The 26,806-nt window shown below is 42.7% G+C and overlaps 1 protein-coding gene across 4 annotated transcripts in view; it reads left to right on the forward strand.

Moving 5' to 3' along the window:
• The first annotated feature begins 3,062 nt into the window (after nucleotides 1-3,062).
• The window catches only part of fbxo41 (F-box protein 41), a 65,252-nt gene continuing 41,508 nt past the window's right edge, over nucleotides 3,063-26,806 (forward strand). For 3 of the 4 annotated variants that reach the window (XR_003749559.1, XM_028977398.1, XM_028977400.1), the window contains exons 1-3: nucleotides 3,063-3,138; nucleotides 18,342-18,412; nucleotides 18,490-19,365. Coding sequence is in view for 3 of the 4 variants with exons in the window: in XM_028977398.1 (XP_028833231.1) it covers nucleotides 18,623-19,365 (743 nt within the window). In the remaining variant the exon portion in view is untranslated. Of the gene's footprint in view, nucleotides 3,139-11,184; nucleotides 11,339-18,341; nucleotides 18,413-18,489; nucleotides 19,366-26,806 lie in introns of those variants that run through there. The other variant, XM_028977399.1, reaches the window with a different exon arrangement.

The raw sequence follows: 26,806 nt of genomic DNA on the forward strand, positions 1-26,806 counted from the left end.
AATTGTCACTTATAATAATGTATCACTAAAAGCATTCAGGCCGAAGTGTCTTGGTTGCATTGGTATTCACGCAGCGTGCATGTCATTATGGTACTTTTCACCTCTGTGTTGTGTTGATAATTCGTCCGCTTATCATGCTTAATGACCACTCCAAGTGTTCAATTGCCACGGACACAGCTAAAGATGACGGCGCGAGGTGTTGGGCTGCGCTGACCTTTCATCCTTATCGCTGGAGCAAAGACGACAAACAAAAGTCGTGGCTTTTCCAGACAGCATCTGCTTCGCTCAGACCTCAACTTCCCACACCACAACCGCGGACCAGTAGTTGCAGGCAGAGGTTAGGAGTTATTAGCATTTATAACACTGCCCTTTCAGCGCGTTATTGCATTGCACTCTGGGCCTTTTATTGAAAGGGACTGTTAATGTATGTGGGACACATGGCTATATACTTACTTGCAAGTTAAAATATAGTGTAGAATGTATTTGCTGTTGTTAAGTGTAAAACAAATGTGTTTATGGTCTGTCAGACGGCTTGTCTGGATTGGCCACATTTCCTTCTCAGGCAGCACTTAAATACAAATTATGTATTGTCTGCTTCTGATGTGTAGCTGATCTTTCTGAAGCTATAATTTATAGAGTAAAAGCTTTCGCATTTGTAAACTGTGTTAATGTCCCTCGAATGCTCTACTGCTGCCCCCTGTTGGGTACCAGCCCACTCTACAGACGTTCCGTGCAGTGGAGGATTTAAAACCATCGCTCCTTCTCAGTAAGGGCGAGCGGTGGGACAAGCTTCCTTTTCAATGCCAGCTCTCCATGAACAGGGGTCAGCGTCTTCTACCATCTCGTAGTTCTTTCATGTACGCAAGTAAGCTTGCCGTATTAGAAAAAACATGTTTTAAAAGAAACCTAAGGCAGGATCAGCTCACCATTGACAATCGGAGTCAGTTTCTCTGTGCTTTTGACCAAATATTGAAATGTAATGCTAATGACATGTAAAACAAATCTATTTAGGAACTGCTGCAGCATGACCTCGAGTACTAATATGCTGATACAGTTTTGATTGACATCCACTGTACTTAAAGTTACATCATCAGCAGTAGAACTAATCAATGTGCTTATATTCCGAGCGAATAGAAATGACAACATAGCAACTGAGGTTGCTAAGCAAAACATGACTGCCATTTACAATATTATAGCCTGCAGCAATGCAGACTACAGTGAGATATGATTTCATTATGTATACATGTAGTTGCTGTCAATCAATAAACAATACCCTAGAATTGCTGAATTTGATCTCTATGTAACTGATCGCTCCACGTATTGTCAGGCAAAATGTATCGTGGAAGAAAACAGTAGGGAATCATCTTGTGAAACCAGGTTGCTTTCCCAAACATCTCTTTATGTGAACACCCCCACCCCTTGCTTTCCTGAAAATCCCAGCAATTGCTAAGAACGCCACCATGCATTTCACCCATGAAATATTCATATAAATCAAGAATGCATGAGCGCAATTCAATCCAGAGAAAAGAATAAACAAGAAAAGAAAAATCTATTGCGTCTCCCTCATGAGATGTTTCTTAAAGTAAAGCCGCAAGCCGAATGGTGGTAAACCTGCAAGATTAGAGTAATATCTACAACGATTTTGTGACACACAGGGAATTTGTGAAACACGGGGAACAAGGCGTATTCAGCAGTTTTGAGATATAGACAACGTATAAAAAAATAACGCACAACAACAGTCATTCATTAGTGCACCTTTGCTTTGGATGCGTGTTGCCTGCCTGTTGCAGTTGCACCGTTTCACCACAGTGTGGCGCTAAGTCCCCCTCGTGATTTTCACCTTATCGTCCACAAGTGACTGCACCTGCAGCTTCAGCCATGAGGATACGAGTTACTATCTTGTGATGAATCCGTTTTTTAATTAAGAGCATCCTGAAATAAATATCATGTACAATAAAAAGATTGATGCAAGTCATCCATTTTCAGCTCGATGGACACTAACATGTAACATGTCAAATGGTACTGAAAACCAGGACCTGGCCTGTAAATAAAAAGATTGCATTAAAAAAAAAAAAAAAAAAAAGTGAAGTGATTGTCACACGTGATACACAGCAGCACAGCACACAGTGCACACAGTGAAATTTGTCCTCTGCATTTAACCCATCACCCATTACTTCACTAATTTGATGATGATTCGACATGGATGCAAGATTTTAAATCACACTAGACCTTTTTAGGAATTGCTCTGGGGAGAACCCCTTTTTCTTTAATGCTGGAAAAAAAAAAAGAACCCCTCCTCCGATAATCTATTCGTGTTTAAACGACTTAACAGGGGGAAATTAAAGGGGCATTTTAATTTCTCTGACAGTGTACGTGCTATTGATATACAGTACACAAATACAGTACAGGGCAAAAGTTTGGACACACCTTCTCATTCAATGTGTTTTCTTTATTTTCATGACCATTTACGTTGGTAGATTCTCACTGAAGGCATCAAAACTATGAATTAACACATGTGGAGTTATGTACTTAACAAAAAGTGGAGACCTGACCTCCACAGTCACCGGACCTGAACCCAGTCGAGATGGTTTGGGGTGAACTGGACCAACAAGTGCTAAACACCTCTGGGAACTCCTTCAAGAACACGTTTTAATTTATTTCACCTTTTTCTAAATCTACCAATGTAAATGGTCATGAAAATACAGAAAACACATTGAATGAGAAGGTGTGTCCAAACTTTTGGCCTGTACTGTATATACACACACACACACACACACACACACACACACACATACTCAGACTCATAAATACATACAGATTCAATTTTAAACGACTTAACAGGTGCAAATAAAAGGGGTATTTTAATTTCTATGACAATGTGCGTACATTCATTGATACACACACACACACACACACACACACACACACACACGCATACATATATATATACATATACACATCTACATATAAAATGTGTGGTCAGCTTTGTGCACGCCGGCTCGCGCCGCACTCTCTCTCCCCTCTCTCTCCTCTCTCTCCGCGCGCGCGTGCGGCGTCTGCTGCAGAGGGCTGCGCGTGACGTCATCGCGCCGGCGCGTCCTCGGCTCGGGAGCGGAAAAGGCGCGGAGAAGATGCAAGGTGAGGACGCGAGACGCTCTCTCTTTTTTTATTCTTAAGCAAAATAATTAGAATTGTCATTAGGAGCGTGGCGGAGGCGCGCTTTATCGCCGTCAGCTCGTCGTTCGGAGGAGGAGGAGGAGGAGGAGGAGGAGGGAGGCGGAATGAAGGACAGCGCGCGTTGTGACGGGGAGAAACGGTGAAGATGATGGCGCAACGTTGTTCGTAGTGCGTACGTACGCGCCGCGGTCGGGCTGGGAGTAGCCTGTGCGTTGCCGTCATGTGGACGTGAAAATGGGCGCCGCACGCAGCCGCTCCGGGTTTCGGGGGGGGGGCGATTAATCGACGAACGTCGGCTGTAATCGGCGAGTGCCCGGTCGCGGTGACAGGTCGCTGGGATGCTCGGGGACGTTGGATAATGTCGATGGCCTGTCGCCGTTTATTTAAGCCCGGATCTGTTAGAAGGCCTGAAGATGTATTCGATAATATGACTGATCGGCAGCCAGCGCTACGATCCTACTGTTTCTAATCAACATTTAATTAACAATTAACCTCATATTCGTGTCATTGGCTGTATCACATTCTTTAAATCAGAATTGAATGCACAGTTAAGGGTTTAAAGTGTAATTAAATAGTATTTTTTAAATCATCCTTATGTAGTAATTGCTATAGTATGATCAATGATAAACATGCCCAACCTGTAGCTTTGAACCTCAAAAGTAAGGAGTTTAGGCTCAAGTTAAAGATCACCTGCGATTTCAGGACTTCTAGGACGGCTTTCACTGTCCCATGGGCTGCCAAATTAAACTTCCTGCAAGAAGAAAACTCCAACCGGAAATTGCATCGATTTGACCGGGTTCTATGCCATTGCAGTCTGAATAGTAGATGGAACAGACAGATGAAAGGGACCGGGTGGCAGCCGCTGTAAATAACGGCATCTCTCATTTCACAGGTAGAAGCGGTGTAATGAATGTATTTCGCACACTGCAGCTGGCTACCAATGAGAGGTGTGGAAGGCACAGAGGTGCAGCTTTATTTCCCCGGACATAATTGGATGCTGAAATTTCACTAGGCAGTGGGTGACTCGAAAAAAAGGGGTGTGGCAGGGATATGCCAGAAAGGAACCCCAGACAGCCTGGGCGTTCAGCTCTTCTGCTGATGTGTGGCTGAGTGGCTGAAATAGTCCTCGGTGCAAACACAGTGGACTGATCATTCCACGCAAATAAATAGCAGCAGCTCTTCAATCTGGTTAAAATTTTTGCTTCTGGCCTGCTGAGCTGCATTAATATCACTGGTTATAACTATGAATTGTATTAAAATGAGTATTGTTTAAAAAGATGCCATTGCTGTTAACGTTGAGAGATGTTTAATTTAATGGATTGAAAATGGCTCAAAATGTGGTCAAAGTCGGACGCTATCATTTACAGCATGTATCAGACGCCCATATCCAGAGCGACTTACAATCAGTAGTTACAGGGACAGTCGCCCCCTGGAGACACTCAGGGTTAACTGTGTAGCTCAGGGACACAATGGTAGTAAGTGGGATTTGAACCTGGGTCTTCTGGTTCACAGGCGAGTGTGTTACCCACTAGGCTACTACCACCACAGGGGTAATGTTAGAGTAACATAGAGTTGGCCATTTGTTGTGTCATGACTTTAAACAGAAGTGAATGTTTCTAGATGTCTGAACAACTCCTTCCTCACACAGCCACGCCCCTCAACAGCCCCCCTGAACATTTTGCATATATAATATATTTATATAAAAGAAAAGTAACATCACAGGTATATCACATATATATATATTGACATTCATTTTTTAATTGAACAAAGCAAGGTTCAGCCTATCAGTTTATTTTTTAGAACAGCAGAATATAGACAGTTTTATAGGATGTGCTGACTAAGTGCAGTTCCATGCAACATTACCTGTTATAGAGATATTTTAGAACATTATATGTTACTGAATCAGATGGGTAAGGGTTATGAAGGGTGGAAATGCATTTGAATTGTGTTTGTGAAAGAAACCTGTGAGTACAACAACAACAACAACAACATTTATTTCTTATAGCCCAAAATCACATACAGTATGTCTCAATGGGCTTTGACAGGCCCTACAGTTGACACCCCCCACACTTGACCCTTCTGCACACAAGGAAAAACTCCACACAAAAAAACTCTAGGAGAGAGAAAAAAAGAGAGGAAGAAACCTTGGGAAGGAGTGATACAGAGAGGGACCCCCTTCCAGGGTAGAGTGAGCCTGCAAATGGTGTCAGTGCAGGGTTGGATATGATATAATAATAAGTCCTACAGTTGTAGGGTTGGAGAAGTCCAGAATGTAGTCCAGTGTCATGGTCTAGATTACGTCTAGATAATGGTCCACTTGAAGATCCCTGGAGCTGTAGTTGTAATGGTGGTGGTGGCTGTGGTGACCCTCTGGTTTGTTTCATGGTATGTCCTTGTTAAGCAGTTGTCAGGAACCAGGATTTATTTGCTGGTCTCTTCACTGGGGTCTGCCAGTAGTCTGGGTGCTTGATTCCGTGTCTCGTAGAAAAACAAACAGAAGCAGCGGCAGACGGTTGCACTGTACGACCGATACTGAAATATGTGGTTATAGTGGTATATTGGTGCTACAGTGGCCCGGTACCCTAACTAGGACAGCCTAATTAGAGTGAATGTAACTTTGTCTGTGTCTAACAGGGGGACTCTGTGATAAACTGGACTTTATAATTGACACTGCGTCAAAATGAAGTGAAATGATGGTCTAGGACTTTAGCAAAAAGCCAGAGAAAACGGATTTAAACACTGAGACTGTGTCTGAGTCCCGGACACTGACAGGCAAGCTGTTCCACAACTGCGGAGCTCTATAGGAGAAGGATCTGCTCCCAGCTGTGACCTTCTGCACCTTTGGTACCAGTAGTGACCCCGCACCCATTGATCGAAGGGGGCGTGGCGGTTCGTAAAGAACCAAAAGTTCACTCAGGTATTGCGGGGCGAGACCATTTAGAGCTTTATAGGTTAAAAGTAGGATTTTGTAGTCAATCGTAAATTTGATGGGTAACCAGTGCAGTGATTGTAAGACTGGGGTGATGTGGTCAAATTTCCTGGTTCTGGTTAGAACTCTGCCTGCAGCATTCTGTACTAGCTGGAGTTTACTCATGCACCTACTAGAGCATCCAGACAATAATGCATACACCTTGATGTAATAAATGCATGGACCAACTTTTTTGCATCATGCATTGAAATGATATTTCTTATTTTCGCAATCCTTCACTTTAATAGATCCTTCACTTCAATACTCGGTGAGATAGAAAGGCTACAATATGTTACAACAATATGTTAAATATAAGTTGAAATGTTTAATGTATATCTTGCGTTTTTATTGTTTAAATAAGACTTTTTTTATTATAATATTGATTATTATTACAGACATTGCTTTCTGGCATGCTTGCAGTTGTGTCAGGATCTACTGAGGTACGCCAGTTGAGCCCCTCCCATTGTGTCCTCATTTAATCCTATTTTTCATGCGGATATACCCTGTCTGACCTCAAATAGTCAACCTGTGTGTGCAAAGCTGCCAGTGTGACAGTGGGGAATCTAGTCTGACTTCCATGGCCTTCTGGAGGAGAAATACAATTTGTGTTTCTTGATGCTATACGCCCATTAACCATCATTCCATGTACAATAAAATAATATATCTTGCTTGCAACATTTGGTAAACAGAAATGGCTTTGACATACAGCACTACACAATGATTATCAGTAGGCCAGAGGGAACTCTAATAGGGCGGGGGCTGTATCAGTTGTGTGACCAAGGCTCTAGGCATCTGATGATCCGTGTGTAATGTAGGATAATTGGCCCATAGGAACCCCTTAGGAAACCCCAAGAGAGCCATTGCCAGCCTATGGGAACACACATCTGGAGTCCTGCCTCCACAATGTCACTGTATGTGACACGGAGAGATTTACCGAAGACTGTCTCCCTGTGGTCTAATGCAGCTGGAATAACTATGCCATAAATCAATATAAAAAAGGTCAGCCTCTTGAAAAAACCTTGTTAGAATTATTCACATTTGGAAGAAAAATGCCTTTAACTCAAAGATGATCTGATTAGATCTGAAGGCCTTGATGTTTAGATGTTGTGAGCGATGCTCTCGCTCCGGTTGATGTTGAGCTGATATTGAGCTGCAGCTGCACCTTGTATCTGTATTCCTGCAAACGTCAAAGCGCAAACAATATACACACAAATATCTTTAAACTATGAAAAGGTATTGCTTTCCAATTATAAAACATAAAACAACAAAACAGTGCAAAAGTTAAGTTATAAATATAGTGCAAATATAAACCAGTGTATGCCAAGTATCTATGCATACAGTGCATCACTTTGTACATATTTAATTATGTTACAGCCTTATTCCAAAATTGATTAAATATTTTTTTTTCCTCAAAATTCTGCAAAATGCAGTCCAGCTGTGGAAAAAACACGATTGGGAAAGGTACATACGTGTCTATATAAGGTCCCGCAGTCCCTAAGCATGAAGTCAAAGGAATTGCTAGAGTTCTTCCTAGAGTTGAAATTGGTGGTCACACTGTCAGAGCTCCAGAGGTCCTCTAGAGGGACAACCATCTCTGTAGCAATCAACCAATCAGGCCTGTATGGTAGAGAGGCCAGACAGAAGCCACTCCTTAGTAAAAGGCACATGGCAGCCTGCCTGGTGTTTGCCAAAAGGCACCTGAAGGATGAGACAAAGATTGAACTATTTAGTGTGAATGCCAGGCATCACGTGTGGAGGAAACCAGGCACCGCTCATCACCAGGCCAATACCATCATGGTGGTGGCAGCGTCATGCTGTGGGGATGGTTCTCAGCTGCAGGAACTGGGAGACTAGTCAAGGAAAGATGACTGCAGCAATGAACAGAGACATCCTGGATGAAAACCTGCTCCAGTGCGCTCTTGAACTCTTGACGGTTCATCTTTCAGTAAGACAACGACCCTAAACACCCAACCAAGTTATCAAAGGAGTGTCTTCAGGACAACTCTGTGAATGTCCTTGAGACCCCAGACTTGAATCTGATTGAACATCTCTGGAGAGATCTTAAAATGTTTGTGCACCTACGCTTCCCATCCAACCTCATGGATCTTGAGAGGTGCTGTAAAGAGGATTGGGTGAAACTGGCCAAGGATAGGTAGGCCACGCTTGTGGCATCATATTCATAAAGACTTGAGGCTGTAACTGCTGCCAAAGGTGCATCCACCAAGTATTGAGCAAAGGCTGTGAATAGTTATGTACATTTCTCATTTTTCTCATAAATTTGCCAAAACCTCAAGTAAACTTTTTTTCATGTTGACATTATGGGATGTTGTGTGTAGAATACGGAGGAAAAACATGCATTTAATCCATCCTGGAATAAGACACAAAAATCTTTGGAAAAAGTAATGCACTGTGGTTAATTTCCGGATGCACGGTACATTGCATGCTACAGGTTTTATGCTCATTGGCTGCTAAAGGTTTTATGCTTATTGCCTGCTTCAGGCTTGGTAGATGCTAGGGTGTCCAGACATCCTCTCTTTTCCATGTCCTTTTTTTCACAACTGGAAATTGCATCCGGCTTGTTTATTAGAATTATCCAAGGTTTTATCCACCACGGGCATCCTACACACCCACTCACGCTAGTGAATTGTTTTCCCGGCCACTTGTGCAGGTCCAAGTTCCATTTGCACCCCAGTGGAGGAATCACTTGCACTCCCCACCCTCACTCACTGCGACCTCCTTTGATAATGTCTGCCAGACGGCTTTTTTGTGTGCACTGGGGAAAAGTTGCATTGTTGTGTGTGATTGGCCAGCGACATTTTCTCAATAAAGAATTGAGACCTTTTTCCTCGCCCAACACATGTTTTTATATTTTTTTTTCATTGATGAGAATACAAGGCAAGATCTGCATTGTGGGGTCTTCTGTATGGAATGGTAGATAGTGCTAGGTATCAACAACAACAAGAGCATATATTTCTTATTTAGCCCAAAATGACAATTAGCATTCTTATGCATCCTTTCTGTAGAAATGCAGGCAGAATTTGGGCTGATGATGTTACATTTACATTTTTTTTCAGCAACTTACAATCAGTAGTTACAGGGACAGTCCCCCTGGAGACACTCGGGGTTAGTGCCTTGCTCAGGGACACAATGGTAGTAAGTGGGATTTGAACCTGAGACTTGTGTGTGTTACACATTAGGCTGTCTCCATCTCATGTTCTTTAGCATGGCCGGGATGGCATCATATGTTGTGCTAATATTTTACATTTCTTTCTGTATTAATAGTGTCCACAGATGTACAAGTTTCTAATGCCATGGGTACATTGACAGAGGTTTCTGTCAATGATCATTGTCCACGTTGTACGTTTTGCAATACATCTTTTTATCTGTATACTGTAGTGAACTGAAGGATTACAAATATGTCTTTCGCAGTACAGAAGGAAAAGCCTGATATTTATTAAGTTAAATTGTACTTTTTTGCATTTGATATTTATTCCCTCGACTCCATCATTTTGGGAGCTCTCAGACGTTTGCCAACCCAGCGAATTTTTCAGTAATCCTTCAGCTGAATGACAGATAACATTTTGGACATTGCCTGGTGAAGACGCGCGGTCCCAGGCTCCGGTGGCTTTTTGCTGTGTGAAGGATGACCTGGGCCCAGGCCTCCATTTTCAGCCCACTGGCACCATGGAGGCAGTCGCCTTTGTTTGAATGTTAGCTGAATGCTAATAGTTAGCAGTAATCTCTCTCTCTCTCTCTCTCATGTTCAGGTATGCATTGTCATGATATGTTTGTGACAGGTCCTTCTAATGAGGCATGCCCTGATATCTGCACAAAACTTCAGACCATTCTCCCTTGTGGTCTAATTAGAATTGATATCTTGCTGCACACAGTTTTCAAAAACAGTGACAGTCTGATGGCGTATTTTTTGTAGAGAAAGAAAAAAGTGAAGTGATTGTCATTGTGAAACACTGCAGCACAGCACATGGTGACACAACAAAATGTGTCCTCTGCTTTTAACCATCACCCTTGGTGAGCAGTGGGCAGCCATGACAGGTGCCCGGGGAGCTCAGTGGCACCTTGGCGGTTCGGGATTCGAACCGACAACCTTCTGATTACAGGGCCGCTTCCTTAACTAAACTGGGGCAGTGGTGGCCTAGCGGTTAACTTTTGGTTCAGATGCTTGTATTTCACAGACACATAAATAAAACACATAAATAAAACAGCTCAGTTACAGAAACAAAGCTGTACAACTTGTTTGCATGGACACTCCCTAGCCACAGTCTGTAGAGCTAAATGAAAATGAGATCCTCCCACTCACACCTCCACCATCTCCTCCTTCCTTTCAACTTCTGCATGGTTTTTTACCTTTTATGGCCAGATACCTAATTAAATTTAGTAAAAAAAAATAAAAAATTGTTATAATGTATCAATGCATGAATGATCACGATACATCCTGATACACAGTCCAACCTAAAGCTACCATGTCAGTTTGAGTTCCTCAGCAACTGGGCAGTTGATCATCATGTCTGTTTCGTATGTCTGTTGCATGGAAGGAAAGGCCACTTGTAATACCCATTATTGTTACCCATTACTGCCTCTCCCATGAAAACATGTCTTGGTCCTTAACTGCCATCTCAAAGAGATCCGTTGTGGCAGGACACGGTCATGCTAGGAACAAAATGATTGACAATTAGAGTGCAGTCAGACACAAGAGAAAAACAAAGATTGCAAAATTACTCAGATATGAGCCTCCCGACCGCCCCATGCCGGCCCACATCAGGCCAAAAGCAGTCAAAGGACCAGGTGGCTAACATGGGGTCTGAGGATACTATTTATTTATTTCAGTGTTAAAAAGAATCATTGCCATGGAAACGAGACCTTGAGGAGAGAGCCAACAGAGGCAGATGTGTCGTCGTAGGGATGCAAGGAGGAGAGAGAGCTCTCTTGTCTTTTGTCTTTTTTTTTTTCTGCCGCTCGGTTTGAAGAGGGAACAATGGGGTTTCCCCATCTCATTCCATCTGTCCTGCACTGGAGCTAGAGCGATAGAGGGATTCGAGTAAACACAGACCGACCAGCCACGGAAAGTAGAGGAGGCCAAAACCCTGCACAGCCTAACGAATCTAGGAAACAGAAGCCCTCCAGGGTACGTTTTGATTCCAACCCCGGGATAGCAGAAGGCTCCATTTTGCTCTTGTGAGTCAGGTAAAATCCACAACCTCATCATATGTGTTGCTGTTTTTTAATTTCTCTAGATGATGTCAGGAAATTACATTTTTTAAAACTTTTTTTCGGGGTGGGTGGGTGAGATTCTATCTCTCAGCTGCTGTGTGCTGGGTGTGGGTAGAATGCAGAGTGCTGACAGATTGTGAAATCCAGGCCTCTGAGATGGGAAATGACACATTGCTGACATGGCACCAAGCTTGCAATTAAACTCCTGGTTGCCAGTTGCTTTCTAGAAGTTGCAGAAGTTTTGAAGAATCTAGTATGCTAAACAGTAGTAATAAGTGAAAATCATTAGCCAAAAGTCATTGTGTTTCAGGCTAGGAACAAAAACTTGTTGCACTGCTGAGTGGAATTTATAATAGACTTTAAGTGATATGGCTGGAACCAGAGGGTTGTTTGTAACAGTACCAATGCAACAGAACCCTTGCAGCTTGTAAACTTCCATTACCACCAGTGAGGATGTATTTAACCTTGTAACGGAACATGTAAAATGAGTTTGATTAAAACGTGGTGTTAAAGTAGTGTTGGTTAAGTATGCTGTTTTAAACTGTGAGATGGACTTTTTTTTTGGAGTTTTAGAAATCTGTACAGTATTTAAGTTTTAGTTTTAGTTAGTATAGTTTAGTGTGTATACACATAAATATTTTTCTTTCTTTTATGATTGCACTATGGGGGTGTCTGTGTGAAACATTATTTCAATACACGGTATACTGTGTATACTGTTGTACTGACAATAAACCAATCTTGAATCTTGAGTGTAGGAGGGTATAGAAATATGGTTTTGTGGTCTGTAACGTAAATGCAGCACCATATAAATGCTTTCCCAGCTTAAATTTGCCCAGAGCATCAAACTGCCTCTGCTGATAGTACATTATGCTGATATCTGTCCATGGTTCAATTCTGATTCTCCCATGACCTTTGTAGATGCTTTCAGTGGTCATTATGGCTAATCTGAAGCACACCACATGACCTGCCATTTTGGAGGTACCCAGCGATCTACTTTACTTTACTTTACTTTATTTGGCAGACGCTTTTATCCAAAGCGACTTACAATGGGAAGACACCAGCAATTCTCGTTCGATTTCTATAGAATATCAAGTATACAAACTAAGAGCCCTGATAAGGCTTAGACTTGTCATTGAAGAACATGCTCGGAGAGTGTTGGGTGCTAGACTAAGAAAAATTATAATGTATTTATACATTTTGTATTTGTTTGTTAAATGTGTATGCATGTGTATGTGTTAAATTTGTCTGTAATATTTTTGGAATAAGAGGGTTTTCACCTTCTTCTTAAAAGTGGTGATAGTCTCGGCTAGTCGTGTGGAGGAGGGTAGGTTGTTCCACCAGCCAGGGACAACAACGGAGAACAGACATGATTGGAATCGGAGACCCCGTGAAGAAGGAATTTTTAGTCTCCTTTCGTTTGCCGATCTGAGAGAGCGTGTAGGAGTGTATCTAGGTAGTAGTGTGTTGATGTAGGAGGGCGCAGTTCCATTTACAGCCCTGTAGGCAAGCATCAAGGATTTGAACTCAATGCGAGCAGCTACCGGGAGCCAGTGGAGGGAGGTAAGGAGAGGTGTAACATGGGTGTATTTTGGCTGATTGAAGATGAGGCGGGCTGCCATATTTTGGACCATCTGGAGTGGTTTTATGGTGACTGCAGAGGCTCCAGCCAGGAGAGAGTTACAGTAGTCGAGTTTGGAGATTACCATTGCCTGGACGAGGAGCTGCGTAGCCTGTTGTGAGAGAAAAGGCCGAATCTTGCGAATGTTGTAGAGAGTGAACCTGCAGGATCTGGAGATCGCAGCAACATGATGGTTCAAACTCAATTTGTTATCTATCCAAACCCCAAGGCTTTTTGCAGATGCCGTGGGTGTTAACAATAGCGATCCAATTTGAATTGAAAGGTTTTGCTGAGGAGAATTGTTGCCCGGAAAGATCAGAATCTCGGTTTTGGATAGGTTGAGTTGGAGGTGTCGCTCAGACATCCATGCCGATATGTCTGAGAGGCAGGCCGAAATTTTTGTTGCTATAGTAGCATCTTCTGGTGGGAATGACAGATAGAGCTGGGTGTCATCAGCATAGGAGTGATAGGAGAAGCCATGTGATTGGATGATGTGACCAAGTGAGAGAGTGTATATTGAGAATAGAAGGGGGCCAAGGACAGAGCCTTGTGGAACCCCTGTGGTTACCCTAGAGAGGACAGATGTCTCACCTCCCCATGATACCTTGAAGGACCTGTCGTAGAGATAAGAGGTGAACCAATCTAGTGCGGTTCCTGTGACTCCTAAATCAGAGAGTGTGGTGAGAAGAATTTCGTGGTTAACTGTATCGAAGGCAGCAGATAGATCAAGTAGAACAAGGACGGATGATCTGCGGGCAGCTCTTGCAGCACGAAGGTCATCCATCATTGCCAGGAGGGAGGTTTCAGTAGAATGCCCTTTCCTGAAACCAGACTGAAAAGGGTCAAGAAGATCATGCTTGTGGAGAAATGAGGAAAGTTGAGCCAGGACTGCTCTTTCAAGAATTTTTGAAAGAAAAGGAAGGTTGGAGACTGGGCGGTAGCTATCCAGTAGAGATGGGTTTAATGTGGGTTTTTTGAGCAGGGGAGTAATGACAGCCTGTTTGAAAGCAGTGGGGAATGTTCCTGTTGTGAGTGAGGAGTTTAAGACATGTGTCAGAGCAGATAATATGGTGGGCTGTATGGACTGAAGGAGGTGTGAGGGGATTGGATCCAGGGAGCAGGTTGTGGGGTGACTAGACTGGAGAAGTGTAGACACGTCTGATTCAAAGAGGGGAGTAAAGGAAGACAGATTCTTGGTTTCAGAGGTAACAGCAGGACGGGGTCTGGGGTTAGGTGGTGAGAATTGTTTGCTAATGTCAGCCACCTTTTCTGTGAAGAAGGTAGCGAAGTCTTCAGATGAGAGAGAAGTGGAGGGGGGAGGGGGTGGAGGATTCAGGAGACGGTTGAAAGTCGAGAAAAGTTTTCGAGAGTCATTGCAGTTGTTTACTTTGTCCTGGAAGTATCTGGTCTTTGCTGTAGTTACAGCAGCAGAGAAGGATTTTAGGAGAGATTGATACTTATTAAGTTGAAGCGGGCACTTGGATTTCCTCCACTGCCTTTCAGCTGCTCTAAGGTGGGACCTGTGGCGACGAACCTCGTCAGAGATCCACGGTGAGGGTGGAGTCGCACGTGTTGGTTTTGAGGTTAGAGGGCAGAGTCTCTCGAGGCAAGATGTTAGTGTGGAGAAAAGGATGTCTGTAGCACGGTTAGTGTCCTGAATAGAGAGGATGTCTAGGGGGGAGAGCTCAGAGGAGACAGCGGAAGACAATTGAGTAGGGCAGAGGGTACGGAGATTACGGCGAAATTGTGTTAAGTGTGAGGTGGGTGTGGTGCGTGCCAGGGGGGATAGTCTGAAGTGAATAAAAGAGTGATCGGATAGATGTAGAGGAACGACAGAAGTGTTGGCTGTGGAGCATTTGCGTGTGAGTACGAGATCTAGTTGTTTTCCAGCTCTGTGCGTTGCGGGCGTGCAGAGAAGTGTGAAGTTGGAAGCAGAGATGAAGTGTTGGAAGTCAGTGGTTTGTGGCTTGAGGAGATCGAGGTTGAAGTCTCCTAGTAGCACAAGGGGCAGTTCCTCATCTATAATTGAGGAGAGAGTTGTGTCGAGTTCCTCTACAAAGTTCCCCAGCGGACCTGGAGGACGATATACAGCAACTATGGACATTTTTACTGGGTGTGTAATAGTTACTGCATGGAACTCAAAACTGGTTGTTTGAATAGCAGAAACGGGAGTGAATTTCCAGTCCTTGGAAATGAGCAATCCTGTGCCCCCTCCCCTGCCAGTGGGGCGGGGGGTATGAGAGAAGTAGAAGTCTGTGGAAAGGGCTGCAGGTGTGGCGGAGTCATGGGGGCGGATCCAGGTCTCAGTCAGTGCGAGTACTTGGAGATTTCGTTCTGTAGCAAAAGCAGGAATGAAGTCTGCTTTGTTGACTGCCGACTGACAGTTCCACAGTCCGAACAAGTACTCAGGGTGGCAAGATGAGGCCTGGGAGAGTGTGTGGAGGTTATGTGTGTTGCGTGTTCTGTTTGTATTGAATCGAGGAGGGCGCCTGGAGTGAATGAGCGGAATGTTCTGGATGGACATGATTAGCAAAAAGAAGTAGGAGAGGAGCATGGGTGAAGTTACCTGTATTTTGGTTTTACTGCTCGGTAGAGTCGCGCAGGACGAGTCGCAGGTCTTTACCCAAATGGGTCTTCACACAAGGGCTGACGCTACCGCTGACGCGGTAGCGCGAGAGTAGTACCACAAGTACAGGTCAAATTGTGAGTGACTACAGGTGCGGTCCACAGGTAGTGGTGTTGACTATAACCCGTTTCACGACTACGCAAGAGTGGGCGTGTACCTAGTTCGGGTGAAACTGACGCCGATTGACAACAATAACGACAGCGAAAGCTAATACATTAACTTAGCTCGCCTAGTCACGTCAACAAAAACACAAGCACTTCTTAAAAACAAGCTACCCAAGACAGAGTCAAAGTTTATTTACTCACCTCTACAGAGAACCGCGCGAGAAAGATTACCGCTGTGTCTATCATCTATCATCACAATTAGTCGCTTTTCAAAGTTGATCGGATCCATGTTCCTTTTTTTTAGCAGCATCAGCTTTTAATTGGCTGTCTCTGTAACAGGATAATTAAGTGAGTGGTTTTAGCAATGAATTCAGCTTGTTCTTTGCGCTGACGTTTCTTCAAATTGCAGTAATCCTAAACTGCTACAATCAAGGCTTGTGTTTTTATTCACCATATTGTCTGTCAAGACAGGCCATGCCTTCAAAGTAGGAGACATTAAACCAAAATGAAAGGTGACACGACATAAGTAATTCGATTTCAAAAATTGGTTGTAAACATTACATCCAGCTCTGCTAGCAATTTAATTATATATATTATGCTGGGGGGTAACTAAGCTAATTGTTAGTCAACTGTCTGCCCAGAGTTACCATGCATCACATTCACAGTGCCGAGTCATTGTATTGCAGATGGCCAGGCCACCTGCTATGCTCTATTCGAGGACTCTGGCTATTAGTCCCAATTGGCTGTATATGGACTGGCAGTTATTACTGGTTCTGCATTGAACTGATTGTTTTTAAGTGTAAAACTGGTCTGACTGACTCTCATCAAGCACTTCTCCATCGGCCATAGTCCTAAGACCAAACAGATACAAGTGGCATGGGATCAGAGCTGTGGGTTTTTCAGAATGATGCTGCTCATAAACAGAGGTCACAGCACTCGCTCTTTTGCAGATGGATGACCCAGTCCGACCCCTTCAGCTTGGCGGTTGCCCAGAGATGCAGCCGCCTTAAGGCTGGATGAGCACAGCATACGCAAACAAAATCACTAATGAACCCGTCGTTCATGTGCACCACAGAGAAGCTGGCAAAACAGAGGTCTTGGAGGAAAAAATCTTAATTCTTAATTTCCCTCCTTTCCCTTCCAATCCATTCCAATTAGCTTTTACATTTCAGGTGTTTTAAATAATACTGTGGAAATACTGTGCTAAAGGATTTTGTACAAATTCATGCCTCTTAATTCAGTCTTCTCACTGCACGTTGCATTTATCAACATCTACACGTGACTTGATATGAGTGGGACTTATTTTTTCTGGTTTTATTTTTAGATATCATGCAGCAAGAATGCTCCTTTTTTTCCAAGGTGAAAGGCTGCCCTATATTTAGTCAGATAGAACACTGTTTTAACCATACCAAATGAACTGGCCGCAAGCACCCACTTTTTAGAACATGTCAGGGCATTGTGATGATCCTTTGATTTTTGGTGTGTTCCTCTGAGTTAAAAACATTACATAAAATGTATGTAATGCCAGTGTATAGCATGCTATCGACAAGAGATATGTTAGAATGCTTTCTCATTTCAGTTTTTAGTTTTTTAATTCTTTTTATTCAATCCCTGACAGGCCAAATTACTGAAAACATGCAAATACAGCCGTTAAATGGTCCAGATTTCATGACACTATATATCAGGAAATCAGACCTCTCCTTACTTAACATGAAACCCAGGTTCTAGTACAAGTCTCAACTACTGCAATGCTTCCCTTTTATGCATCTCAGACACACTACCATGTGTGTCTGGTTTTCAATCATCCGAAAAAGGGCACATGTCACCTCACTGTCTGCCTATGGCCACCTAATTTAAATTCTGGTCACCTGCATAGTGACTTCTAACTCTGCACCCATAGACTTGAACTCAATTTTGAAGGCTTATACTCCATCCAGGCCGTTGCATTCCTGCATGGAATGTTGCCAAGCATTGCCAACCTTACACACCTTAGGCCTTCTTGTCCTTGGTTCCCAAATGGTGGATTGAGGTTCCATCCCTTGTCAGAACACTCTAACTTCTGGAAACTACTCAATCCAGAGATCACCTCTCGTCCTAAACACTTGTTTAATTTGTTTGCCTCTCATTAATCTTCATTAAAGTGCCTGCAGATTAAAGTGCCTGCAGAATGAACATAATGTAATGGATACAATGAACATTTGAACAAATGGAGCAGCCAACGTGGACAACTGACAACTCTTATAATGCCTCCTCTTTTTGGATCATTTATCTCCAGTCAATTCTCCACACACTGTTAATACAAACATGAAGACAGATTATCAGTGCTTCACATTGCCAAACTAGTGAATGTGACCTTTGCGGACACCTCGGGTGTCGGGGATATTGCACCCCAAATTTATTCTCCTAGTCTTCAATTGAATCAACAGTGGATAGCTCACACACAGTTTTTGTGTAGTAGCCCAATGGTCTATTTTTAATGAGCCATTGTTTTGCTTGAGACAGAAAACTATATATGATTTAAAAGAATAGTAAACATAGTTTGCATAATTTGTAGGAACATTTTGGCCCAGTGAGTTGGCCAGAAATAAAATCTTATATTATGTTTTGTTTTAATTCTAGTGCACTGCTGGAGATAAGCAGTTGATTTGCTGGGAGAGGACAACAGATCTCATCCTCCAGCTTGTCCCTGTGTGAGTATTTTTTTGTGTGTATTCTGAAGAGTAGTGACTTGTTGTTATGTACACTTACTGTGACCCATCCACTCTAGAACCCAGCTCACCCGTCTGTGCTTCTGAGATGAGAGCATATTGGCGCTGGTTCCACGTGAAGCACCCCTGGTGTGTGTGAGTGGCCCTCCGCCTTCCCCGCCCGCTCCTCCGATCGGCGGTGGCGGGCGCGGAATGGCCTCTCTGGACCTGCCCTACCGCTGTCCTCGCTGCGGGGAGCATAAGCGCTTCCGGAGCCTGTCCTCGCTTCGCGCCCACCTGGAGTACAACCACACCTACGAGACCCTCTACGTGCTCTCCAAGTCCAACAGTGTGTGTGACGCTGCTGCTCTGCTGCCCCTGGTGGCAGCTGACGGCGCTCTCCTCAACCAGGCGGCCGCAGCCGCCGCCGCAGCACCGTACCGCGACCTTCCTCTGGCCTGCGCCGACGACCTTTCGCTGACCCCATCCACTGCTCGCTACTTGCCCAATGTAGAGTTTCCCCTGGGAGAGATCCTGGTGAAGAAAGCCATGAGCTCAGGGAGCGACGGCGCCCCTGGACCCAGCAGCACGGCCGTGGCCGTGGCTGCCGCCAACGTGGCTGCCAGTGCGGTGGAGGCGGCCTATGAGGAGGGGTTAGCGCGACTGAAGGCACGGGCCTTCGAGCGGCTTGAGCTGGACCAGAGGTTGGAGAAGCTTTCGGAGGAGGTGGAGCAGAAGATCGCGGCACGCGTGGGCCGACTGCAGGCCGAGCTGGAGAGGAAGAGCTCCGAGCTGGAGAAGGCCAAGCAGGAGAGTGAGCGGCTCAGCCAGGAGAAGCACGATCTGGAGGACAAGGCCTCAGAGTTATCGCGGCAGGTGGACGTGTCTGTGGAGATGCTGGCCAGCCTGAAGCAGGACCTGGTCAACAAGGAGCAGGAGCTCACCCACAAGCAACAGTAAGTCCTCCCTTCGTGTGTCATGTATGTGTGCTTTTGAAAAACCTGCACAATGACCTCGGTTCTGAACAGTGGTTTTGCCAGGTAGGTTATTGTACCTTGCTGGGTATAATACATTTAGGTCTAGCTAAACACTAATCTGCACAGAAAATTATGAGGCCTTATTGAAGATTTAGTAAGTAAGACATATTCAGGTTATTTGATAGTTGCTGTTTATATTTGCCATAGTTTTTATTTTTATGTTTTTTTCCATCGAAAACAGTTGCATGCCATATTAAAATGGGAAATTGATCTGTTGTATTGAATCAAGACTCAAGAATCAGTTTTGAAATGATTCTTGAGTGCAAGAATCTCATGAATTGTGCACCAGTACTGTCTTGTGTGTATGTGTGTGTTTTTGTGTGAGAGAGAGAGACTGATGTTTATTGTAGTGTCCACTACGTGATTACTCGTTCGTATGACTGTGAGTACGGCACACAGCTCATTTGTGCTGTGAATGATATTCACTCTCCAGTTGTAGTTTTCCTCTGGGATATTTTGCAGTGTAGTGTCTGCAAACAGAGCCTGACACCTCTGCTTCCCCTTTTACCCAGAACAGGGATAACTCTCACATGCCAGATGTCTGCTTGTCTGCCAGCTGTCTTTGTGTGTCCTGCTCTGAAGTCCCCTCAGAGAATGTTTCAGGTTGATTTTGAATAGGCTAATGGCTTTCCAAGCATCTATGATTGTGGACTGAGATGATGTTAACATTTAATATTTTAGCCATTACCATGTTATATACGGTTTGTAGGGCAGAATTTGATTCCGCTATTTACTAGTATTCACCCATGCAATGGGTGTTATCCATTGTGTTATTATTAAGTTGAATTATTGATGAATATCAGTAATTTTCAGAGAAACATATAACAATCCCTAACTCTAAGTTTCAAAGGCTTATTAGTATTCAGTAACGTTTAAGCAAGCAACTAGATGGCGCTGGCCTGACTCTGAATTTGTGAGGTGACCTAGGTTGCCTTCTGTGTGTTCCATTTGAACTCTTGAAGTAGTCGTTTCTGAGATTACAGTCGAAAAATCAATATGGTCTACGCCCAGAGTTCTAAATTGGAAAGTCGGGCAGACTCAATTAGCCCTGATCTCATAATTCAATATGGCTGTTCATGAACAGTAGTGAATAATGCTGGATTAAAACATACTATTCATTTTGCAACAGTGTTTTTATACCATATGTACGATTGTTGTTGTCTAACAGGTATCGCTATAAATAATTTGTCAACTTCTAAAACACTGGCCTACTCTGAACCTTAAATCTTTGTAGAGGGGACAGTTTCACTAATGACACATCAAATATACAGTAGGGTTGCAATGATTTGAAATTTTGGTGGTACCATTTTAGAGATATGCCGGCATCACGATTATCTTGTTTATTTTATATGAATTGATTTCACAACTGTATTAACATATTAACATACAACTCTATTAACAAATACATGAACACATAGCATAAAATTATGATAAACCTGTCTACATTAGACTTTTAACAGTTCACAAATCAGTGCAAAAAGGCATATATGTGCATGTTTTCTGAGCTCAGCCTTGAACGATGAGGTGAGAGAATATTGACACTACTGCTGAACACTCTCTTTGCGGCAGTGGTTTGTTGGAGCAATCCAGTTACTATTTAAGTACCTATGCAAACAGGCTTTCCTTGTCCTTAAACAATCCTTTTATGAGAAGGCCAGATGAGAAAACATAATGCTTGTTATAGACAAATTGGAAGCAAACTTCAATCTTCAATCTGTAGCCTACAACACAGCTATATCCTTTTAGTATTGTCAACAATGAAAGGCTGTAAAAACTGCGTTCTGGCAACATTCTGGCAAACAACGTGTTTTACGACGTTTTATTGTAAAATTATGTATGTTAGGCCAATGTTTTAGAAAATGCGCCTCTTAATGGTCCCCTGACATGAAAATTTTACCTTGTGAGATTATTTATCATTAATTAGAGTTCCCCTAGCCTGTCTATGGTCTCGTAGTGGCCAGAAATGGCGATAGGTGTAAAGAGTGCTTTGGCCATTCTGCTTCACCGTTCAGAGAGCGGCAGCTCAGATGGCCTGATCTAGAGAATAACCCGTTATGTCGTCACAAGGGGACTTCCTGTCTGCGTCAAACATTGTGGTTGGTGAATGGTGTTGATGACGTCATTTCTGCGAATGCCCCCTCGATGTCTATAGGCCACTGTCCTCCTTGTCCTTCCTCTCTCCTTCTTTAAGGCTACAGACAAAAAAAACAGCACGTCCTGGGGAAATCTCATTGTGTGACTGTCTTAAAGTGGCTGTACCAGTTATGCACCACGGCTATGTTTTGGAAAGAAACTTTCCAACTACTAAGACCTATATAAGCCAAATAAAAAAAATAATGTCAGGGGACAATTAAGTGCTGAGTTTTGGCATGTTTAGCACTCTATAACCTCCTCACCTCCCCACACAATCTATACCCCACACTCCCCAGTCTACTTTAAATTGTGTGGATATGTCCACGTGATGATTTTGGGATGCTGTAAAATTGAGGTGATGGATCCTTTGGCCACAATGTTTTTCCTGGCGTGTCAGGCTATTCCATGTCTTTGGTTCGGGCAATTTTTTAAAACTTTTTTGCGAGGTTGGGGAAGTCTTAAAGGTGTATTAACCACAACATTTCACACCACCTTTAATCGTCAAATTGGTAAAATCCCTGCAACCATGGTATACAGTGTACAAATGAATTCACGAGAATAACACCATTCTGCTTGGGGCTAATAAATAGATTTGCTAAACCAGCCAGCAGCCATTTCTTGTGCCTCCTGCACTGTGACTTGTGATGCACAGAGAATTGTCTTTCCCTTATAAGAATTTGTCAGTTAATCGGAGCTAATCGGAGTTTAAGTCCACATTACCACATTATGGTCCACATTATGGGCCTGGCAATTTATAACTAAGGAAATAATAAGGCCAGCGCTGAGTGCGAGGAATATGTTCTGTTGTAGTCCAGCATGTTGTTCTGTATTAAGGTCCTCAGCAGGCACAAGTAGGCTGTTAGACTCCAGGGAAAGGTTGGCAGTTAAACATCTGGAGCTTTGGGATGGAAAAACTGCACCGCAGCTTACGGATGAAATATTTGGTTGACCAAAATGACGAAAGCGTGTGTGACTGCAGAGGAAAAGCTTGTCATCATGTTTAGAGGAAGAGTGAAAAAGGCCCAGTTTTTTCCGCAGAGGAACAATGATGAGACAGTCTGAACAGTCTCTTATGTCCAGCCACTTAGGCTGTAACAGAAGCCAAATTCAGAGTGAACCCTGGTAAAAAATAGTCTGTTGTGAATACAGAATACAGTCAAATTTTGGCAAGACCAAAGTTTTGTCGCCTCTGCAGAAATTGAACAAATTTACTGCAAATACAAAAATATGTCAGCAAGTTAAGTAGTTGTGCTGTGAGATCCAAATTTAATATCTCGTTTTCCATGAGCTTGAAGGACTGCATCCATGCGGTTTGGCAAGGATTCATACAATTTACTGATGAAGTCATCAGGAATAGCAAAGAAAGCAGTCTTGCATGCCTCCCAGAGTTCACCAATATTCTTTGGTTTCGTCTTCCATACTTCCTCCTTCATCCTACCCGACACATGCTCAATGATGTTCATGTCTGGTGACTGGGCTGGCCAATCCTGGAGAATCTTCATCTTCTTTGCCTTGAGAAACTTTGATGTGGAGATGGAAGTATGTGATGGAGCACCATCCTGCTGCAGAATTTGGCCTCTTTTGTAGTTGGGAATATAAAAGGTAGTGAAGATTTCTTGGTATTTCAGACTATTGAAGTTGCCTTCCACCCTGCAGATCTCTCACACACCCCCAAACTGGATGTAACCCCAGAACACAACACTTTACCGAGCTTTGAATATTAGAATACTTTTTGACAGTTTCATTTTGCACCGAAACATTATTACAAAAGCTGTTGGGAATAAAATGAGCCATTTCTTGTAATTAGAGCCATTTCTTGTGATTAGAAATATATTTCAGGGGCACTTGAGGTCAATTTGTACACAAGCGACAGACTTTTGTCAGGGACTGTATATGACCTGTAACAGTACCAAGGTCACAGATCCTTATATCAAGAACATTTTAGCTGAGTCTATCTTTTGCCCAATTATTATTCACTGTGCCATTTTATCAGCTCTATGATGCCACCACTGCAGTTATACATATTTAATAACTTACATGTGTGTGCAGAAGCCATTATGCTTTCATTGTGGAAGAAGGGATGGAAATCTTTCGCAATGTTTTCTCTATGATCTATTTTGCCATACTTAGGGCCCTATGATTTCCACTGAAAATCCAACAAATAAAATGGAATCCACTACAAAACATGGAATTGTGTATAATTCACAGTTCTGGCTGCTGACAGCCCACTACACATTTCAGTTTGAGGCGGGACTTTCGCATACCAATGCAAAAATGACGAGCATTTTTGGTCAATTTTTATTGTCTTGGTTTGTTTCAGACATGCATTTACGACCAAGCCATGAATAAATTGATAGAGAAGCATTTTTTAAAAATATATCATAATTTTATGTTCAAATTGTAATCTGCCTATAGGTATATAAGACAGCAATGTTCACTGAAAGACCCTGGCAATGTTCATGATCAGCCCTGTAGCCTTTCCCTTTCATCCAAAGCAACAGGCATTTGTATGGATTTGTAGAGACCTACAAACAATGAACTGTACACAACACATTTTTCAGACAAGGAAAATACTTAATTTTTTATATTTAATATGAAAGATGAACATGATTTTACCTGCTTACTTGGAAAAAAATAACTATAGGGCAGATCCATACACAGACACATTTTATATAATTTTGTCAAGAACTGCAATACATACAGGTGTCAGAGCAGAAGCTGTCGCTTTCCTATGGGGTGGGAAGTAGTGCTGCACGATTAATCTAATCGCAATCGTAATCGCGATGTTAGTCTGTGCGATTAAAGAGCGCAAAAAGATGCAATTTAAATTATTAGTACATGGATTGAATTGGCAACATCTCACTTCAGTCGAATGTGACATGTTTAGTCACATGACTTTCGATTGTTGACTCACATAGACATATGGGTAGACGTACGTCAACGTCGCCGCCATATTGCGATAGGCTCTGCTGTGGAGTGAAGCATATACATGTCTATTGAGAGAAGTGGATAAAAATGCCCCACTCTTGTGCTGCTTGGGTCTGTACAAACCGCTGTACGCTCCAAACCAGATCCCGGGGGATTACATTTCATAGGTAAGGCTGGACAATTGTTTTGAATATATTTGGCCATTATAAAATCCCGTTTTATAAGTCTTAACCTTAGCTAAGCTAGGCTAAGCTAGCGAAGCTATTCATTCATGTGTTCAAGTCAGCCTCCAAACAACGGTTTGGCTAAACATAGGCATTTAGACTGTTCTTAGCTGTTTAGTTAACTTTTCTCAAACTTTGAAGGTTTCCTAAAGAAATTCACCTCAGTTTACAAATCTTAACCTTAGCTAAGCTAGCAAAGCTACGCATCCCTGTGTTCAAGTCAGCCTCCAAACAACCTTTTTTGTTAAACATAAGAACTATAATACAGGATTTTATAATGACCAAATATAATCAAAACAGTTGTTTAGCCTTACCAGGGTTTGTCGTTCGACAGTAATATAAAAGTTTTTTGTGATTATTTAATTTTGTAGAATATTGTATTTTGAAAGCACTGGGCATTTCAAGTTGTTATAAGTAGTTTGTATGTTTCACTTTGAAATTAAACATTTCACTATTAGTAATTTGTATGCAACTTTTCATTGATATACAAGCAAGTGCCCTTTATCATATCGCAATCGCATATCGCAATATTGATCTCAATAATTGCAATATGTCTTTTTTCCCCAAATTGTGCAGCCCTAGTGGGAAGACAGATGCTCCTCTGGTCTGCAAAATGAATAACGTTATTTGTTGAACACAAAATTTCTTAACATACAAGACGATAACATAAAATATTACTCATGATATATTATAAATATCCTTAATTGACGTATGCTGAGAAGCTGATTGAAACATCTAGTATGTAGCTATGGGGGTCAGCCTCCACCCATGGGCTGGAGCAGATCTGAGGTCAGCAGTTCAGTTGTAATTATTTCACTTCCTGTTGTGATTGTGATACCAAAGGAGGACATGGGTGAAGCTGACGGTCTCTTTGCCGTGGACACGGTGTCCTCCTGACATTTTTCAAACCGAAATAGCCCTGAAGTATATCCGGAAAAAAAGTGTGGATAGCGGAGAAACGTGTGGATAGCAAGCCTAATTATTCACATTTGAAAGCTGTTGGGCTGGGGTTCAGCTTTGCATGTATAACCTTCAGGCCCCTTAATTGCAGATAGCAGAATCTCACAGCTTCTCTTTTATCACTTCTATATTTGGTAGCCTTGGGTGTGTCCTGGTTTCTGTCCTCACAAAAAAAAAAAACCTGGAATGCCCCAACAACTCTGATGCTTCAGGATTCTGCTGCCATACAGTCCTAATGAAAGTGCCTATAGTGTAATTCTGACCACAGAGATCATGTTAATGTTACAGAACTGTGCCTTCTGGGAAGTTTTGTATCTTCATTACATTTAAAAGATTTTTTTATTAAGAAATGTGGAATAGCTAGTGGACAAGTCTGGCTTTAGGTCATGCTAATGAAATGTGAGATTTTCAGGATGTCCACTATATCATAACAGCTGGTGTCATCTTCAAGCGTGATTACAATTAGGAGTTAATACAATATTGCAAAAAAAAAAACGCTCAAGATAATTCATTATATACATTTTTTGTGTGGAACCCTTTTAAAAGAACACTAGTTCACATCACAGACAGTTTACTGGGGCTCTCAAGTTTCATCAGAACTTTGATTAGATCTATGCCCCACCCCATTCCACCCTTTAGTTTTGATAATTTAAAAAGCAGTTCAATTTAACATGCTTGGAGCAGGTACATTATTTTAAAATTTTCAGCCAAAACAGCTTCTCTTCCCCTCCGTGCGCCTGTACGTGTGATGATGCATCTTATTTGATGGGACACCTTCATAGTCGCTTTCATTTACTGCTCAACGTGAGAGATACAAGGTATCTGTATACAAGGTAGTGTGCGAACTGGTTAAAATGTGTGAACCCAGTAGACCATGAGCAACCATAGACCATGAGCTCGATTTATGCCTCTTGGTGAGGTGGAGAGGGTGGGGATGGAGCTGGATGGGTTGGAAGCCATCGTCTGCTGCCATGTAAGGGATGCAGTGGTTTGCACAGGGCTGTATATCACGCCGCTGTGTGCCTAGCACAATCTCCCTCTTTTCTCCTTCCAGCAAGGGGGGGCGGAGACTTATCGTTCAGATGTATCTAGCGCTACTGTGGAAACAGCAAAGG

Source organism: Denticeps clupeoides, chromosome 4 (assembly GCF_900700375.1).
Source record: "Denticeps clupeoides chromosome 4, fDenClu1.1, whole genome shotgun sequence".
Lineage (NCBI taxonomy): Eukaryota > Metazoa > Chordata > Actinopteri > Clupeiformes > Denticipitidae > Denticeps > Denticeps clupeoides.